This window comes from Phoxinus phoxinus (assembly GCF_949152265.1).
Source record: "Phoxinus phoxinus genome assembly, chromosome: 24".
In the NCBI taxonomy this organism is placed as follows: Eukaryota; Metazoa; Chordata; class Actinopteri; order Cypriniformes; family Leuciscidae; genus Phoxinus; species Phoxinus phoxinus.
Window position 1 is genome coordinate 5,750,226 of NC_136899.1, and position 18,785 is coordinate 5,769,010.

General features: G+C 37.9%; 2 protein-coding genes across 4 annotated transcripts in view; both read left to right on the forward strand.

Moving 5' to 3' along the window:
* The window catches only part of rsu1 (Ras suppressor protein 1), a 32,955-nt gene extending 25,982 nt beyond the window's left edge, over window positions 1–6,973 (forward strand). For all 3 annotated transcript variants that reach the window (XM_079602485.1, XM_079602486.1, XM_079602487.1), the window contains exon 9: window positions 5,950–6,973. In XM_079602485.1, coding sequence (XP_079458611.1) covers window positions 5,950–6,052 — 103 coding nt within the window. In that variant the 3' untranslated portion in view covers window positions 6,053–6,973. The remainder of the gene's footprint in view (window positions 1–5,949) is intronic.
* A 2,036-nt stretch (window positions 6,974–9,009) lies between these two features.
* Window positions 9,010–15,137, forward strand: c1ql3a (complement component 1, q subcomponent-like 3a). Its single transcript, XM_079602621.1, has 3 exons — window positions 9,010–9,132; window positions 11,252–12,434; window positions 13,830–15,137. Exons 2-3 carry the CDS (start codon window positions 11,850–11,852, stop codon window positions 14,007–14,009), a joined length of 765 nt encoding a protein of 254 aa, XP_079458747.1. The 5' UTR covers window positions 9,010–9,132; window positions 11,252–11,849; the 3' UTR covers window positions 14,010–15,137.
* Window positions 15,138–18,785: the final 3,648 nt, after the last annotated feature.

An 18,785-nucleotide genomic window follows, 5' to 3' on the forward strand; every position in this document is an offset into this window, starting at 1 on the left:
CATATAAGTGCATTATCGTGAGTGTATTGTTGTATAAATTATATATATATATATATATATATATATATATATATATACACACACACACAAACGTATACATGCATACATAAATACATACATTACATACATATATGCATACATACATTCAGTCAGTAAGTCAGTCATTATATATATATATATATATATATATATATATATATATTTTAATGACCTTAATTTACAAGATTGATTACACCATCAAAATATAAGGAAAATGTTTTTTCAATATTTTAAATATGAGAAAAAAAAAACTTAACTTGAATAAGTTATTTATCTGACTAAATTATTTGGCAAAAATGGGAAACTACAGCTACTGGTTTTATTGTACTATGCAATTGAAAAAAGGATAGAAAAACAAAGCATACATTCTCTGGTTTTTGCATGCGTTCATATCTTTTTTTTGTATTACAGCCTGGCCTAAAAGTATGTCCACACAATTTGCCATGTTTCATTGTGTTATCATAAAAAACGCTGCAGGCTTGGCATTTACAGCTCGGGTTCAAACCCAGTTTGCCACTGCTGTTTTGTAATCTTTGAGTTTGAGGCTTGTTTACCTGATCTCGTTCTCTAATCTCAGATCTCGTGTAACGCAATGGCAGCTGGAACGCCATTTACAAATTACCTGCAACCTCAATGACCGATCAATGATCCACAAGTCAGCCACACATTTATCATTAATTCATCCCCGCTCACCTCTGACACACCTGAACATGCTTTGGAAGTCACTCTGTGAAGAACACCGTCTCTCTCTCTCTCACTCACACACACACACACACACACACACACACACACACACACACACACACACACACACACACACACACACACACACACACACACACACACACACACACACACACACACACACACACACACACACACACACACTTATGACCGGCCACCCTGACTGTGTTAGACACTCTTGACTGTAACTGAGATTAATTATCCCATGTGGAACTGGAACACTCGCAAGAAAAAGACAGTCTCTGGGTGCGTCTGGGAGCAGCTTCTGTAGATTTTGCTGTCCCGGTCCACTTTTAATTGGCTGTAAATGATGAGGAAAGCAGATAAATGGGGAATAAATCTGTATGTTTACTCTGTAGCCGCTCAGCACTGCAATGCTGCTGTGCTAACATGTTTTCTCAGACCAGGGCCAGATTTTCCCATCCGTACCGGACTACAGTTACGCTGTTATATGAAGATATAAAGAGTGAAATCACAGCTTTATATGACAGTTTCCCTTTTAAAGATGCAGTTGCAACATTAGCTTTGCATTTATCAGGCAATATCTTTGTTCTCTCTCCAGCTGATGCAACATGCTACAATACTCCTGCTATCATTCCCCCATGTTTTTTTTATTATCTGATACCAATATGTCATTCATTATTGTCACTAATAAAAATATTTGAATTGGTTTTAGATGTTGAGGAGGACTGGAAAGTTCAATTATATGTAGCGAATTGGTTTGTTTGAATGGTTCATTTTGATTCACTGATTCATTTTTCATTTGAATTCGTACTCAAAAGTGTTTTTCCTTTCATTTTTGGCATACCATTTATTTATTTTTTAAATTGATAATGGCATACATAATGTACAGCTGGTCGTTTTCACGAAATGATTTGACGGACACAATGATTCAAAAAGAATCAAATGCATAGTGGACCGTTCACCGTTCACAATTATTACATGGTACTTTCCAGATTTAAAAAAAATCAACACATTTTTTTTTTTTTCTTAAAAAAAAAAGTATGTTATGTAAATCCGCAGATTGAGACGAGACAAACCAGTAAAGATACGCAAGAAATCCGTTGCCTTGGTCAGTTAAAAAGTTTAGCGGACATAATCGACCGCAGAATGCAGTATTCATGTGGTTTATCACTGTTTTTGATTTAGTTTATATAGATTACAATTATGTTGTCAGCCATCTCACATGTTGAGACATTTTTAAATGCTTTGGTGATCAGTTTGAATCACAAATCATTATTTTGAATGAACTGGTCAGTCGTTTAAAAAGGCTTGAGACGAGTAGTTGACATTAGAGTTTGGTTGTCGGACAGGATTCTGCCAGTCTTTGTTCAGTTGATGACAGCATTATGAAGTCTTCATGTGATCTTTAGACATTGTGTTAGATGTGGTGGGAGTTCCTCTCAGCGTTGGCAGAGGGTCCGTCAAGCCTGCGGGACACTGACAGAGAGAGAACGGCTTTCAGATTCAGCTCACACACCCCTGCATATCAGCCTCCTGTAAAACAGCCCAATTTAGCCCTGACACCAGCGCAAACATCTACGTGCATCTGTCAACACTGATTCCTTCAGTCAGCTCCAAAACGGCTCGCAGTCTACGCACACACACACAACTTTCTTTCTTACATGGACGTATGAGCTCACTAACATGCTCTCGGCTTCTGCCTGTGCGATCACATCAAGAGAGCCAAACATGAACCCTTTTAAAGTCACCTGATCTGACACTTAAATGACCTTGTCATTTGGTTCTGATAGTTACAAATGTTTAATTTAAAACACTTAATTAAATACTCAATTAAAATACATTTTAAATGTTTACATTGGAGACATGGCAACATGTTTAATGCACAGTGAGACATTGAACTGAGTCGCCACACGTTTAATTCATTAAAATGGCAAAAAGAACAAAAATACATATAAAATGCGTCTATTTCTGTTTTTTATCTGCATATATTTTTAATGTAGATTTGTTTTGTTTATGGAAGCCCATATTTATTCAGTCGGTTAGTTGTTTTACTAGGACATGTATGTCAATGATTGGTTTGTTTTTTCTTTTGTATTATATATTTTTCTTTTATATTTATTGTATTTTGTTTTGTATTTTATTTTATTTCATTTTATATTTGTTTTTAATAAACTAATTCTTTTTTTACATAATTTTTATATTTTTTTATTTTGTTTTTAAATTTTTCACTGAATATAGCAATATAGTGACACCATTACGTGACAACAGATAACAATTTGACATCTTGGCTAAATATTGCACATTTGCATCAGTGGGATGTGTTCATTTATGTGTATTGTCCCTGTTAAACAATCTGGAAGGTTAATATTGTTGTCTTTTTCATTTTTTGGCAGTGGCCTGTTTCTCTTTTTCCTGTGAGTGAAACCCTCTCGGCTTCACATTCCCTGTATCTTGATCACCAAACACTGAATTAAACATATGAAGAGACATGCTTTACAAACCAGCACATACACACACTTTACAGCCTGTGCAAATTTTTCTGTATAGTATATATGGTTTATAGGGACATGTGAACTTCCTGTTGCTTAAAAAAGATATTAAACTATTCAAAAAATGGCAAAAGTTTTGATTGGTATATTTATGGGTAGGGTTAGTATAAGGAGAAAGAATATACAGCAGTATAAAAAACATTATGCCTAGTATGAGTTCCCTTAAACCACATATACAAGTGTGTGTGTGATTGTTTCAGGGAAACATTACATTATGGGGACAAAATGTCCTTACAAAGATGGCTATATCTGAAATCCTTGTCCTTGTGGGGAAACTTGTCCACTTTTTGGTTCCCATGAGAAAACGGTTTATAAATCATGTTTTTTTTTAATGTAAAAATGCAGAAAGTTTTCTGTGATGGATAGGGGGATAGAATATACAGTTTGTACAGTATAAATATCATTAAGTCTATTGAAAGTCCCCATAAAACATGAAAACACAGCGTGTGTTTTTCCATTAGATGTGTGAGATATAAAGTTGTATTGGAGGTCTCTGATATTCTGGAACTCTGAGGGTCCGTTGGGGTTTGAGTAGCGCCTCCCTGCTGGGCTCTTGCCTCTGCGCCTGGCTGGGCAGAACGGGAACCTCCGGGTCCCAAGGGAAGAACCTCAGACAGGACTTCGCAGTCGGACAGGCAGCTTGGAGCTTAAGAGAGATACAAGGAGACCAAATGAACAAGAGACTGACTTGTTGATGAGAGGAGTGCTCGCTGACAAGTCACAAGTATAGAAGACAAAAACAGATCATGTACATACACATAGAGGGGGAAAAAGGTTTTCATTTCGCAAACCTGCTTTGCTGTGTTCTCAGATTGTGGTGTATCGGTTGAAGAATTGAGTTTGTAGGTTGTGTGTTCAAAGTTTGTAAAGAGCATTCAATGAGAGGGTCATTCAATCTTGTGTCATTTCTTTTTTCTAGTAGTGCAGAATCTCCTGGTTGCCTTTTTTTGTAATGCAAGTAATTGAGGAAGGTCACTGAGCTCCAAAATTACCCAAAACACCATAAAAATAGTTTATACGACTACTGCATACGTCTATACATTCAATTCCAAGTCTTCTGAAGCCATATGATAGCTTTGTGTTGAAAAAAAAAAAAAATGTTGTTGCTGATGATGACCCTCGGTCGTAGCTCAGATCTATTGTGCCAGATTTCACGTCAATGTCATTTGGTCATCACAACCACACTGCCGTTCTTGTCCCTTCAAATATTCTTCATCAAGACGCTCAGTTTGAATAAAGATGTAAACATTGTTGTCTTTGTCATTGATATCTGAGCTATTATTTCCAGTTCTCCTTGCTTCACTGTAGGTCACTTTGCATAAAAAACTGCTGAATGACTGCTTACAGTAAGAATATTTAGCGATTTCCTCTTGCAATGTGATTAAAATGGCTCAAGCGCTGAGCTGGGCTGAGAACGTCTGCTCCCTCTCCTCCGCTCGGGCCGTGTGTGGTCCTTCGTAAATATTTGATATGAACTTTAGTCATGAATCTGAGCTGCCGCTTGACATTTCACTGCACTGCAATTAGAATTCAAACTCAAATAGTATTCTTAATTACACTTGGGAATGTCATAGTCATGGTCCAGATATGCTTGGCGTAGAGCCGCCAGTGCTGCAATCACCAGCCACTATGTCAACATCCAATCAGGGAGAAGTATTAATGAGGTAACGGAAGCAGTGGAACTGCTGTACAGACTTTATTTATATCACTTTCAATAGATAGCTTAAAATCAAGCAGCTTTGCCGTATTAAACATGAAAAACAGTGTGTGTGTGTGTGTGTGTCTATCTTGTTTTGTGTTTCACAGAAGAAAGTAAGTCATACAGGGATGACAATAGGGAAGAAAAGTCGGTCGCAATTTCCTATTCATGCCAACTTCAAGATCTGAAAGTCCCGCCTTTCATTAAAGGATCCAATGTTGTTGTTTTTCTTTAGCGTGATCAATTGTGTGTGTGTGTGAGATTTTAGAAAAAGAAGCAAAATTTATGATGCCATTGTTGTTTTGTTGCTCGTTCTCCATTCAAGTTGATAGGAGCTTTACTAGTTTGCCTAAAATGTAGCTGCCTGGTGGCGTCACCAAGATGACAGCTTCATAAATTGACACGAGAGACTTCGGTAAATCGTTCCAAATCGGTTTCTCTCAGGATGTTGCCTATGTGGGCAGTGTAGAGCAAAGCAGCTCAGCAGGTTTTGGTACAGAGCCAATGAATCCTGCCTCAGTAAAAAAAAACATTGTCGCTCTCATTCACTTCAAGTCTGTTTTTTTACTCTCTCTTTCTCTTTGTCTTCTCCCTTGTATCACTGAACCCAGCCTTTGAGTGCTTCTGAAATAGAGAGGGACCACTGGACTGGAAATTGCTCTCCCTACATGTCCTTCTCTCTCTCTCTCTCTCTCTCTCTGCTCTGTGTGTAGGGTGGTTGCGGATAATTGTCTCTCTGTGCCATACACAGCTGTAGCCGAGGGGTGTTGGACAGCACAGAGAGTTCAGTGTCCCAGTGGGGGACCCGTCAGTGTGTTGGACTCAATTAATCCTCTTTCCGCTGGTTAACACTAAAAATATAACTCCTCTTCCTCGCTACTCTGTATTCAAGCCTTTTGCAGAACCTACGAGCGAAACAGGTGTGATCACACAATGTCTGTTTGTGTTTTGCAGTCTTTACGGGCGACACATGCAGGCCAACCCCGAGGCGCCCAAAAAGAATGCCGACAAATCAAAGAAGATCAGCCGCAAGCCGCTGGCGGCCAAGAACAAGTGAAGAAGAGCTGATCCGAACATCCGAGATGAACCTCACTGCATGTGCCTTCTTCACTTGATATATTTATTCATAAAGTATGTTTTTTATTGCTTCAGTATTACGTCAATCATGTAATCTCCAAATGGCCAATCATTTCTTCCATGTTTAAGAAGTGTCCTTGTCCAATGCCACTTTTTGCCTTCAAAGTGCCACTTCTGTCAATTCAGACCTGCGCTGGGTGCTAATCCGAGCTCTGAACACGTGTCTGTTGCGTCTCTCGAGAGGCGGCGGGAGTGTTGTCCTAGTCAACCATCCAGATGAGGGAGCAGTGAATTTTGGGAGGTGGTGACGAGTGTTTTGTAACCGAAGAGGGATTTAGCAGGAGTTTGGGGGTCTTAGTGGAGTCTGAGCTGGATTGTGTCAGGTCTCCGGCGGGACACCGCCGACTGCTTTCTCTGCCTCTTAATGACAGATATGAATGGCTGCAAACGGGAGTTTCAGATGGTACACCGCAGATACCAGACACAAACACCCCGGTGGCCATTTGAGAGGGTCAACAAGATATCGTAACAAACCACAGATGGTGTTCTTTGAAGCGGTTGGCCATTGTTTCTTACTATGTATTCAAGTTAACATGACGGTGCAACTTTTTACAGAACTATATATTGTGTGTTTGTAAAGAACCAGTTTGGAGTTAATCATTCAACAATAATTGTCATTTCTGCGGTCATCGTTCACTACAGATTGCGCACACTAACATTTCTGCAAAGCTTGGCTGAATTTAAGTTTTACTTTTTTACGGATGTGTTGTTTATTTTAAAAAAAGGTCATTGCAATCACGTTTAAAGTTGTAATATTTTCATATCTTTTATCATGCGCACACTGATCAGTGTGCTATGTACTGAATTTTTGACATTGAAATAAAGTCACCATTTTGTTGGACGATTCAGTTTTTCATTCTTCATTGTCACATGATTCTTCGGGAATCATTCTAATATGCTAATTTCCTGTTCAATAAACATTTCTTATTAATGTTGAAAAAATATTATATTACAAAAGTCTTTTGTCACTTTTAAATGATTGCATCCTTACTGAATAAAAGTATTCATTTCTTTGAAAACTAAAATCTTACTGACCCCAAACTTTTGAACCGTATGACCACATGATGTTAAACTAAGTTGTACTATAAAGACTTCTCATTCATGTAACTTTGAAGAAATTGTGTAAATGGTTTGTTTTGAATTTAATCTGACAGTTTACATAAGAATAGATTTACAACATACACAGAAAATTGTGCAATAAACAGACACAAGAATACACGTTGAACATGCAACATGCAAATCATCAATTGGGTTTTACTTTTATGAGCTGATTTAAGTATTTATCCGTTATGTTGAAACCGTATCTTTACTATGCTTCTCATAATTTCAATAATTTTTTAAAAATTAGCTACTTTACAAGATGCTAACTAAAACTACTTAGGGGGACAATAATTGTTTTAAAAATGTAACTGATTATATAATTTACTATTTTGTCATTTTAATTTTGTAGCATTTTGTCTCACCAAACTTAAAGTAGCTCATCATTGAAAAACCTTCTCTAGTTTGAAAACAGCTGAACTACTGTCACGCTCCCGGACAATTGTCACTACTTTTAGTTGCTCTCCAACATTAGTTGTCACCTTATCAAGTGTAATCCGTGTAAAGGTGCGGGAAAAAGCCCATTGGTCAAAAAAGGTCAATTGTCTATAGTGCACAGTTGGGTTTTGGAAGTTAAAAACTGATGATTTCTAACAATAAATTATAAACAATTAAAGTCAGCCCTACTGTGAGCTACGAGGTTGTTAATGGTATTAGCTTCTTTTGAAGCCATCAGTATGTATTATATTAACACATTTTTTTAAATAATCATTTAACAGCTGATTTAGTGGTGAAACTACATTACCCATGATGCTGTACAGAAAATTACAGAAAACACCAATCAGAGAGTCGAAACAAGCAAAACACGCCAAAATACCTCGTTAGCTGACGTCATCGAGTCGGTTTCCCTACACTCTCAAAATACTTATATATTTATAATTAACATTTTTAAATGAGTAGGTCTATATTCCTCCATCTTTTTAATTCGATTGAGCTGTTCGCAATGCCTCATGGGATTGTAGTTCTTTCTATCACTTAAGCCGTTAAGTAGCTACACAGTCTTGTACCTTTATGTTTTTATCTGATTTTCAAAAAATGTTTTGCTTCAAATAAAGCTTTGTAATGTTGTGATTCTCCTCGTAGCTGGTTGGCCTGGTTCTGTTCATGACTAAAAATGCTTTAACCATGACTTTTAATTTTTTTGTAGAAATCCCTGTGGGAGAAATTAATGGAAAAAAATACTTCCGGTACCAGCGCCGCAGAAAAAGCACTAGTGGGCAAGCACTAAAATACACTCAATTGTCAAATAGTGTAGCAATGAATGAAGCACAGCTCACACAGTCACTTTTTTTTTTCACAGTCACAAACTAAGCAACTTTCTACTGGTCAATGCAGCAAATTCAAGAAACCAATTTGAACCCGTTGTGAAATCGGCGTGGGGAAATCTTTCGCCCTCACGCTAAATATGGGATTACACAGATTTCTATTGAAATTACTGGATTTTGAAGATGAAAATTTGCCGAACAAAGGTAAATGTGACCACACCTTTAGATTGTGCACAAGTTTTTGTTAGCACGGCCATTTAATCTCCTACTGGTAGATGTTGTAACTTCACTATCTGAACCCTAAAAGCATCTTTCTTCTTTGACGCCCGTTCCAGGAAAGTCCTGCACCAACTGCCGAGATGAGACAGCTTTCTCCAGGTATTCTAGATCTCATTTTTGTTGCCTCTATAAATCAGAACCATGCATTTGCTATTTTGGGAATTTTCAACGATCATAAGTGCTTGAAAAATAAGTTAAGTTAGAATCTTCTGAAAGAAAGTTCTGATTTGCAGGGTGTGATATGAAATGGCTACAGAGGATCATCACATCTAAAAATGATTTTCCCGTCGGAGGCCCTGTCATGGTCCGGACCTCCATGACAGGAGATCAGGGGTAAAGGAGCTGACCTTTCAGTGCTGTGAGTCAGATGATGTTGATGGGCTGTGCGCTTGTGTTAGTAGAAGGTCCATGATAGCCACGTGGGATTTCCTGTCTCTCTTTGCTAATTTTCTGCTCACTTTATTATTACGCCGTCTGTGCGTCGCCCTGTCCTCCTCGTTCACACTCTCTGTTCTCTCGAACGCTCTCAGCAGGCACATCTGTCCAGCGCACCTTCGCCCAATACACTTTCCTCTTGCCCTCAGCAGGAACATCTGTCAAAGGCAAAGTCCACACCGCGTACCGAACCTCTTCGACTGTCTCTCGCCCCTCTGAATTCTTCATCCACTTCCCAAAGTTTTCTTTGCATTTCAAACTGATGAGTCTTGTGGAGAGGTGTGGTTTCGAAAAGTTTTCCACAAACTGTTGGACATTCATTATGGCCTGAAGTCTTCAGGCGATCAATCTCTTGCTCCGCGGAGAAACGGTTCTTTAGATCTCGACCCGAGCTTGTCCCATCCTTCTGCCAGTGTCGATAGGAAGTGGGACGTTGAAGTTTAAAAATGAGTCTGAATGGCGATGGATCACCACGCAAGCGGCACGGCCGACAATTACTCACTGACCTTTCAGAGAAATCCTTGAACGTCTTTTTCCCTTGCTTGAGTTACAGACTTGTAGCGATTTTGTTCGGCTTGATTAGTTTTTTTGTTTGTTTAGTTTGTTTTATCACCCTGTTTAAAATGATTTCTCGAGGCGTACTCTCTATGCAGCTCATACGCTGAAGGGCATCACGGCCCTCGCTAACCGAGGTCATTGATTTTTGCCACTTGATTTATGGGGCGAGGGAAACTCCTCTGGAGAGCAGGTCCCATGCCGGCGTCGTCGGAGACGCAGTTGAACCTAGACTTTCATCAAGCGCCCAGGGTAAGCAGTATGGATAGTGGTCCATTGTGTTGTCCGAAGATAATTGGGTGCATTGAAGACCTCGCTGAGTCAAAACTCTGAACAATACAGCAGAGCCAGTGCCAATGCCACTGCTGTAGAGGCAACCAGTCCGTCTAACCAATAATCCTGCGAAACAGAGGCTACTAACCTGTTGAATTCAAGAGACGCACCTCAAGCGTTCAGTAGCACACAGTCGTGCAACTGCAAGGGGGTCGATTCCCAGATTGGAGTTAAATGAATGATTTGTTCTTGCATCCGGTAGTGGCAGTGCATCACTGGCAGGTCTATACTATTGGCATACGTGTCGTTTTGTGGCTTGCGCCGTTACCTTCAAAGCTCATTCTCAGGGATACGTGAATAAACATTTCCAATAGCTTCATTTTTCACTGTGCAGTGACCTAGAACATAAGCTTGACTATAAAGGGGACTGTACGAATGCAGAAGTTTGGGTTGCACATGGAAAAGTTAAAGAAACACGTTTCAAGTGACGTAAACTTAAAATTCCAATCTTTTGACATAAAACATACAATTATATAACAAATTTCGTGTGTGTGTGTGTATACATATATACTGTGTCTATATATATATATATATGGTACATATATATATATATATATATATATATACACGGTATATACACGGTATATATACGGTAGGCCTATATATACTGTACATGCTACACACACACTGGCAATTTATATATATATATATATATATATACTGTATATATAATTTATATATTTACAGATAATAATTTAATTATTATATATTTGAATTATATTCTTCATTGATTACAATTGTATTATTTAAAATGTTATTATGATTATAATATTGTATTTATTTAAATGTAAATATATCAAAAATAGCTGGCTTGATATATTGCTGAAAATCCTTTAAGTAGTTTGTAATAGAATAGCTTTTTTAAACTTTAGAAAGTATATCATATTTTTTAAAAGTTATTTATCTTAATTAATTGTTGGTTTAACTTAAAAAATTAAGTAACCTGGTTGATTTTCATTTAAATTAAAATTTTGAGTTAATACAAAGGAGATCGGTTTAATTATCGAAATATTATGTTATCTGAACCACATTAATTATCTATAAGCTGATTTGACAAAAAAAAAGAAAAAAAGTAGAGTGTGACAACATGCTCCGCTTAACTTCAATTGTATTTAACAGTCTAGACTTTTTTCTGTCTTGTCTGTCCTGTGTAGGTGTTTGATTTAGATGTCTGTGATTTTGCGTTTTGGTGTGTTATAAGCCAGCGCTGGATCTCTCCCTCCCTCTTTTCTCTCGTGTCCTGCGCTGCGCTCACACTCACACTCACGCAGAGCGTCTCAGTTCTCCACATTTTCATGACATCCACCTTTATCCAGCTCATCCCGTCTTTTGTGCACTGAGGAAAGACTTTAAAGGCGAGGAAAGGATACCGGGGTGTGTTCCAGGATCTCAGGCAGCTTTTCTCGTGCATCAGTGGAGTTTTTCTTTGCGCGTCCACATGTGGAGAGACGCTGACGGTGATGCGCTTCTGGAGAGATGCTGATGCTGAAGCAGGGCTGTGAGTGAGCCAACATCAGCAGAAAAGAAGTTAAGTGAGAGAAGAGGACAAGAAGAGAGAGAGAAAAAGAGAGAGGCTGTTGGGGCCCACGCCAAAAGTTCATTAACAAAACCAATCGGACTTTTTTTCTCATCTGTAGTGGTTCCTCACCAACCTTCAAAATTTCGCCCAAAAGCAGACAGGAGGATCGGCCGGTCCTGACGAGACTCGTCGGCAGGAAGCGGCTGATCGCGGCTGGGGTGCTTGGTGTGGTCATGGTCCTGGTGCTGGTGATACTGATCCCGGTTTTGGTGAGCTCTGCCGGGACATCCGCCGCGCACTACGAGATGCTCGGCACCTGCAGGATGGTTTGCGATCCGTATGGTACCAAATCCCCGACCAGCACGGTCTCAGCAGAAACAGTCCGGGACAGCAACCTTATGCAGTCTTTACCAACTTTTATACAAGGTCCGAAAGGTGAACCGGGACGCCCGGGGAAAGCGGGGCCGAGGGGCCCTCCCGGTGAACCCGGACCCCCTGGACCTCCCGGAGAGATGGGCCAACCGGGACGACCTGGATTACCCGGGCAGCCGGGACCAAATATGGCCACCGGTGCCATCAGCGCGGCCACCTACAGCACCGTGCCCAAAATCGCCTTTTACGCAGGGCTAAAAAAGCAGCACGAGGGCTACGAGCTGCTGAAGTTTGACGACGTGGTCACGAATCTCGGGAATCATTACGACCCCACCACGGGAAAATTCACCTGCTCCATACCGGGAATATACTTCTTTACCTACCATGTGCTCATGCGAGGAGGAGACGGAACCAGCATGTGGGCTGATCTGTGTAAGAACAACCAGGTGAGCGCGCGCGAGCGCAGACAAACAAACACAAACACACACACTCACAAACTTTGACTAAAATATGAAAGAAAGAAAGAAAGAAAGAAAGATGTCTTTGCATCTTTTCTTTCTTGTATTGATTCATATTAACAAGTTTACTTCTTTACTTCATGCATCCTCAGAAAATCAAACTTGAAAATGTTCTGTTCAGTTCCAAATGAATGGTTCTTTTAGCTTTACAAAAATCACAGACATTCTGTGTGTAAAATATGTGTATTTAAAAAAAAAAAAAAAAAAAATCGGTTTTCTCATGATTATGTGGATAATTTCTGACCGTATAAAATAATTTTCCAAAGGGGCTGTTTAAACATGGGCTAAGAGTATCAGACCAAGTTATTAATGGTTTTATATATGTATTAATTATTATTATTATGTCAAGATTTAATACTAATACAAATAATAATACATTTTTAATAGTAGTCGTATTATCATTGTTATTATCTTATTAAAGAATTTCACTGCAACTTAATCAACTGCTGAAGTTTTCATGTCACATTATGGTTTTCTGATTGGAGAAATGCATTTTAAAACAATGAGCAGAATCTTTCTTCCAGATATTCAAGAAGAGAAAACATGCATTTGCCTAATGAAATAAATCGACATGTTTATTTCTATCAACCCTGAGTTCACAGGAATTAAGATTGAGTTTTCACGTAGAACAGTTTCACGAGGTGAAAATTAATGATTTCAATGTATTCACAGCTAAGTTAAGAACTTTAATAAAATGTGTTTATAGATGCAGCAGCTTGAGTGAGTCAATTTTACATGCATCGTAATTTTTTGCTCACATAACAACATGCAATACATCACAATATGTTTGTTGAAACCCAATAAATTGAATTGTCATATTTTCACATACTTAAAAGAATGGCATGCATGGTCTCAGACCAAATTATACATGTATTGCACATATAGTAAATATGTAATAATATGCAATACAATTACATAATATGCAAATATGTCATTTACATATTACAATAAAATACAAAAGTTACATGCCAGCCACTGTTTTAAGTCCTGGTGTATCTTAAAGAAACAAGTCGGCACTTTTCATTGATACCAAAGATTTGTGGGTGTGGCCAATATGATCATATTTGCATATATATATATATATATAGGCCTATGTGTTATACATGTAATATGAACTTATTTATACAATTGTCACCATAATGTGATAATAATTGTAATATATTTCTGTACTAAACACTCAGACCTTACCCAATCCTATTTCTGCTCTCATTAGGTCTATAAAGACTTGAGACCAGTATACGCATGGAAAGCCTGTATATCATATGCAATTTCTTTGCATCTGAAAGCTGAAACGTCGCACTAAATGTTCCTCTCCTCCCGCAGGTCCGTGCCAGTGCCATCGCCCAGGACGCAGATCAAAACTACGACTACGCCAGCAACAGCGCCGTTCTTCACCTGGAGCCCGGAGACGAGATCTACATCAAACTAGACGGGGGGAAAGCCCACGGGGGGAACAACAACAAGTACAGCACCTTCTCTGGGTTTATTATATACGCCGATTAGGACATACACACCTACTCCAGACGGTCTATCCTGTCCACCTCTGCTATTCCTCCTCTTCTTCTTCTTCTTTTTTTCCCGAGCATATTTTTCCTTTGGGCCCGGGAGCAAGCAGACAGACCTGCTCAAACACCCCTCATCATTAGTCTGTAGATGTGGGTTTGAAGGCAGAACTCTTTGCCCTGCAATCCAAAAATCAAGAACCAAAAAAAAAAAAAAAAAAAAAAAAGCCCGGAGAAAGAAGCACTTCATCACAGAGGAAAGATGTATACGGAGGAGAAGAAGCTTCCGAGGAGAAGGAGGTTCCTGTGTGTCTTTCTATGTCTGTGGCCATCAAAGAAGCCTGTGAGATGTTTTATAATATGTAACCTGACATAATCAGCTATATGTGCAATAACGTGAACTACGGTATCTGTCATTCCAGTTCCATCTCGGTAATACCTGACTAGTCAGATGCCTAAATGAGTTTGAATCATGAAGCATTAACCCAAATGATATCATCATCCATTAGATATCCAGTGTAACCTGACCAAAACTGATCCTCTTGTGTTCCTCTTGCATAATATATATCTGCTAAAAGACTGCAGATATTTGTTCCCTGACTGTGTGTGAGTGCTAATTATGAATTAGGGACATACAACACAACAATATACCTTGGTGGTAATGGCTTGCAGTGAAATAATATTCCAGTTAAAGCTTTCAGCGATTTACTTTTAGTCTGCAGTGTCAGGGTGTCAAAAGCCCGTTTTTTTCTTTCTTTTTTTGGTGTGTAATGTTAGCCGGCATCTTTTATTGCACACAGACGTATTAGACCGAGAAGGAATATGTTTCTTGTGATATTTAGAGCACTATGCAGAGTATGGGTGTTAATATGTAAATGTGTATCTATCTTCAGAGATTTCCAGAATGTGATTAATAATATTGCATCTTATTTTCAGTGTAAATATGGAAATGGATCTCTTTTTTTTTCTTTTTCTGTTGGTTTCAATATGAAAGAGCATCAGGTGACCGTTATGTATATGCGTCACTCTTATCTCCAGGTTGGGATGGCAGGGAATGTGTGTGATGAATTATTATCCGAGGATTATTTTTCTTTTCCTGTCCTGCTGCTGTAATTCTCATTCACGTCTACAACCCTTCAAACACATTTTCCATTAAATGGAAATTTGATCAGATATGTGCATTTTCCTTATTTTATCTATCAATGAATCAGTTTCAGTTTGGTGCGTCCGAAATGGCATACTGAGTAGGTACTCATTTTAATTTTAATTAAGTACATTCTATATATAATGTGTGTAGTATAAATGTAATCAGGATGTACTACATCCGCCATGTTGTCTTTATCATGTGACCTACCAGCGCCAGTTGCGTCGCTTCAGGAGAGGATTTACGAATGGCAGTGAACACTCTAAAAAATGCTGGGTTGTTTTAACCCAATTTTGGGTCAAATATGGACAAACCCAGCAGTTGGGTTATATTTTTTAATAAAATTTTTAACCCATGGTTTAGGTTTGTCCATGTTTGACCCAAAATTGGGTTGAAACAACCCAGCATTTTTTAGAGTGTTCACTGCCATTCGTAAATCCTCTCTGATGGCCTCGTGGGATAGTAAAGTGTCCATCGAATGCGCATCCAGGGACTTTTTGCCTATAAACTTGACTTAACTTAAAAAATTTAGTTAAGTCAACTGATCACTTTTAACAGTGACTGTTTCTCCCCCCAAATACTATGAATTTGGACGTATACTCTTTTTTCGCCTACTAGTAGGAACGCATTGGATTTTGGACACAGCTTATGTTCTCTTATGTATAGTAATTTAGGCCTGTTCTTATGGTTTTGGCCCTCAGCTTGTGATCCTCAGTTCATGAATACACAACACATTTTACTTATGTAATGACGTACAGTGTATTTCTGAATCAGGAAAAAAAACGATCCAATGGGAACTGAATGGAAGAGTCGGTGGCCTAGGTTTGAAATGACATGCAATGAATAATTTGTAATTAGACAAAAAAGTATTGAGAAATTAAAATAGACTCAATGGGAAATTTCAATGAAATAAAGGTTATTTATTGGCGTCATCCATGAATAATCTTGAACATCCATGGAACCTTTCAAGGTTCTATACTGTATTTTACCAAGGTTCTTACAGTAAATGTTCTTATAGGAATCTTTTAGCGATCAGTTCTTAAAATAACCATTTTCATTTTCTTAAAATGAAGAGCATTTTAATATTATAAAGAACCTTTTTCCACTATAAAAACCTTTTGTGCAATGGAAAAAAATCCAAGGATGTGAAAGGTTCTTTGTGGAACAATGAAGAACTTTATTTTAAGAGTTGAAAATGTTCTTCACACTAAGAAAACATAATTTTTTTTAGAACATTGAAAGGTTCCAAAAATGGTTCTATGGCATCAGTGCGGAAACCCCCTTTTGGAATCTGTATTTTTAAGAGTGGAACGTTTTATAGTAGGACTGATTGAATCTTCAAACGGCATTTGAGTTTGGGGTGAATGTCTTATAAACAGTTCCTGGAGGTAGTAAATGTTTTTACCTTCTATCACACTCAAATGGAAGATGTGTTTCTCCGAGTGCAGTGAGTCCGGCAGGTTGTTTGGGCTTTATAGGGTCCTTCTTCTTTCTCAGATTAAAATGTAGACAGTGGACGGTGAAGGTCAGATGGAGGACTCTCTCACACACTCCAGATGGAGGCCTGGCCTCTACAGCTGTGACCGAACCAAAATTAATCACTTTTAGTCTTTTAATAATGTCAAACAGATCCTCAGTAATAGAGATGGATATTTGGTGCAGTGTACGTACCACTCTCTCAAAATTGACATAAAACAATTGCATGCATTTCCCTTCATGCATTAAGTTTTATTCTATGGGAAATGTGTGTGTGACCGGGCCAATCAGCAAGAGGTCAAACAGGAGTCAACTCTCTGTGTAAAACATTCACGAACCATAAAGATCCCTGGCATAAAGACAGCCTTTTATAATGAGCTCACACTCTTTCTTACTCTCGTTATATTTCGCTTTCCTTTTTCCTTTTTATTCACTTATTCACACAAAAAAAAAAACTATTTATGGTTTGATATATAAACCTCATTGTCTTGTGCAAAGACAAAAAAAGGTAATTTTTAAGACCATAATTTTTTATTGCATGAAAAATAAGCACTTTAATTTCTATGTACTATTGTAAAAATGTATAGAATTCTAGCAACAACAATCTAATCTTAATCATAATTGTTTTACAGTAATAATCAAAAAGCATCCAGAAAAAATTCAAGGGAAATGTGCCTAATTGTTATGAAAAGAAATGTCACATTGCAATAATAATAACAATATATATTTATGCTAATATAACGTAAAAAAAAAATTGTGCTGAAATATTTGACCCAGGCATGTTTTAGCATATTTATTTCATTTCCATCTATGTTTTTTCTTCTTTTTATGATGATGTTCATAAAAACAGAGCTTTACCTTTATTACAACCTTATTTCACAAATCATCCAATATTTACAGGTCTGATAAACAAAAGAATTTAGAGGTAACTAATCCGGTTTTATAAGCTTTTCTGTCCCCTCAGCTTCAGAGGTCACAGGGCAACATGTTCTGAATCAGATTCCAGGGCTCAGAGGATTTGTACAGGGTCAGTCACTCATCCAACTGGAGACCAAGGCCAAGAGCGACACCATTTTTCCCTCTTCGTGTGACTAAACAAAATGTTTCTTGCACCCCTGAATGGATGTCATTCATCACCAGGAACCCTGTCCATGAAGCCACCTGTTCAGACGACACTCTCAGTCCTTTCATGGGGCGTCCACGACGGACACATCACTCAACATCAGTCACCTTTCACCCAGGATACTGTCCTCGGGACCAGACAACGTGAAGAGATTTCAAAACACATCTCGGTCAGCTAATTAGACATGCATAACATGTCGGAAATGTTTAAGTGAATTTGTCTCTCTGTCGGAAAAGATGTCAGCCGAACGTGGCTATTTAATAATCAGTCAGTTTCTTCACCTTTTTTGGTTTTGAACAGGTCTAATGCTCAGGGAAGCAGTGATTGGCTGTAAGGAAGTGGGGGTGTGGTCAACAGTTCAGAATTACTTATCGCTGAATAATGTAAGAAAATTGTAGCATTTTTTTTTTATATTTAAAAATGTATATATTTTATTTTTTGTTTTATATTTATAGATTTTTTTTTGTAGGGAAGTGGAGTGGGGGGGGGGGGTAGAAATAAAAAAAATTTTATAATATAAAATAGAATACATTTTTTTTATATATAAAAAATATTTCATGTTTTACAATTATTTTTTTATTTTAAATGTACATCTTTTTATTATAGCCTATATGTTGTAAATAAATTAACATATATATTAAAAATATATTTATACATCTAAAAATATAATATAAAATACTTATTTTTTTATATTTAAAATAAAATACAATTTATACCAAAGAGAATAATCCTAAACTATATAAAATATAACTCTTTATAGACTATCGCCTGGGTAGGAGTTTCTTTTCTAGCACTTATATTCACACCAATCCTTTTACAGGTGGACCAGTGTAAATATGAGACCTTGATATGAATTTATTGGCCACGTCTGTACAAAACGACAGTGCGCAGTTTATGAGGTAATTATGCAAACGCTAAATAAAATTGGCACGCTGTGAAAGGTCAAACTCACACTTCTTATCTGACTCGGTCGCTCATCATGCGGTCACGTGCCCTGCATCGGTTACCGTGAGCCGTCGCCGTCAGATCTTCAG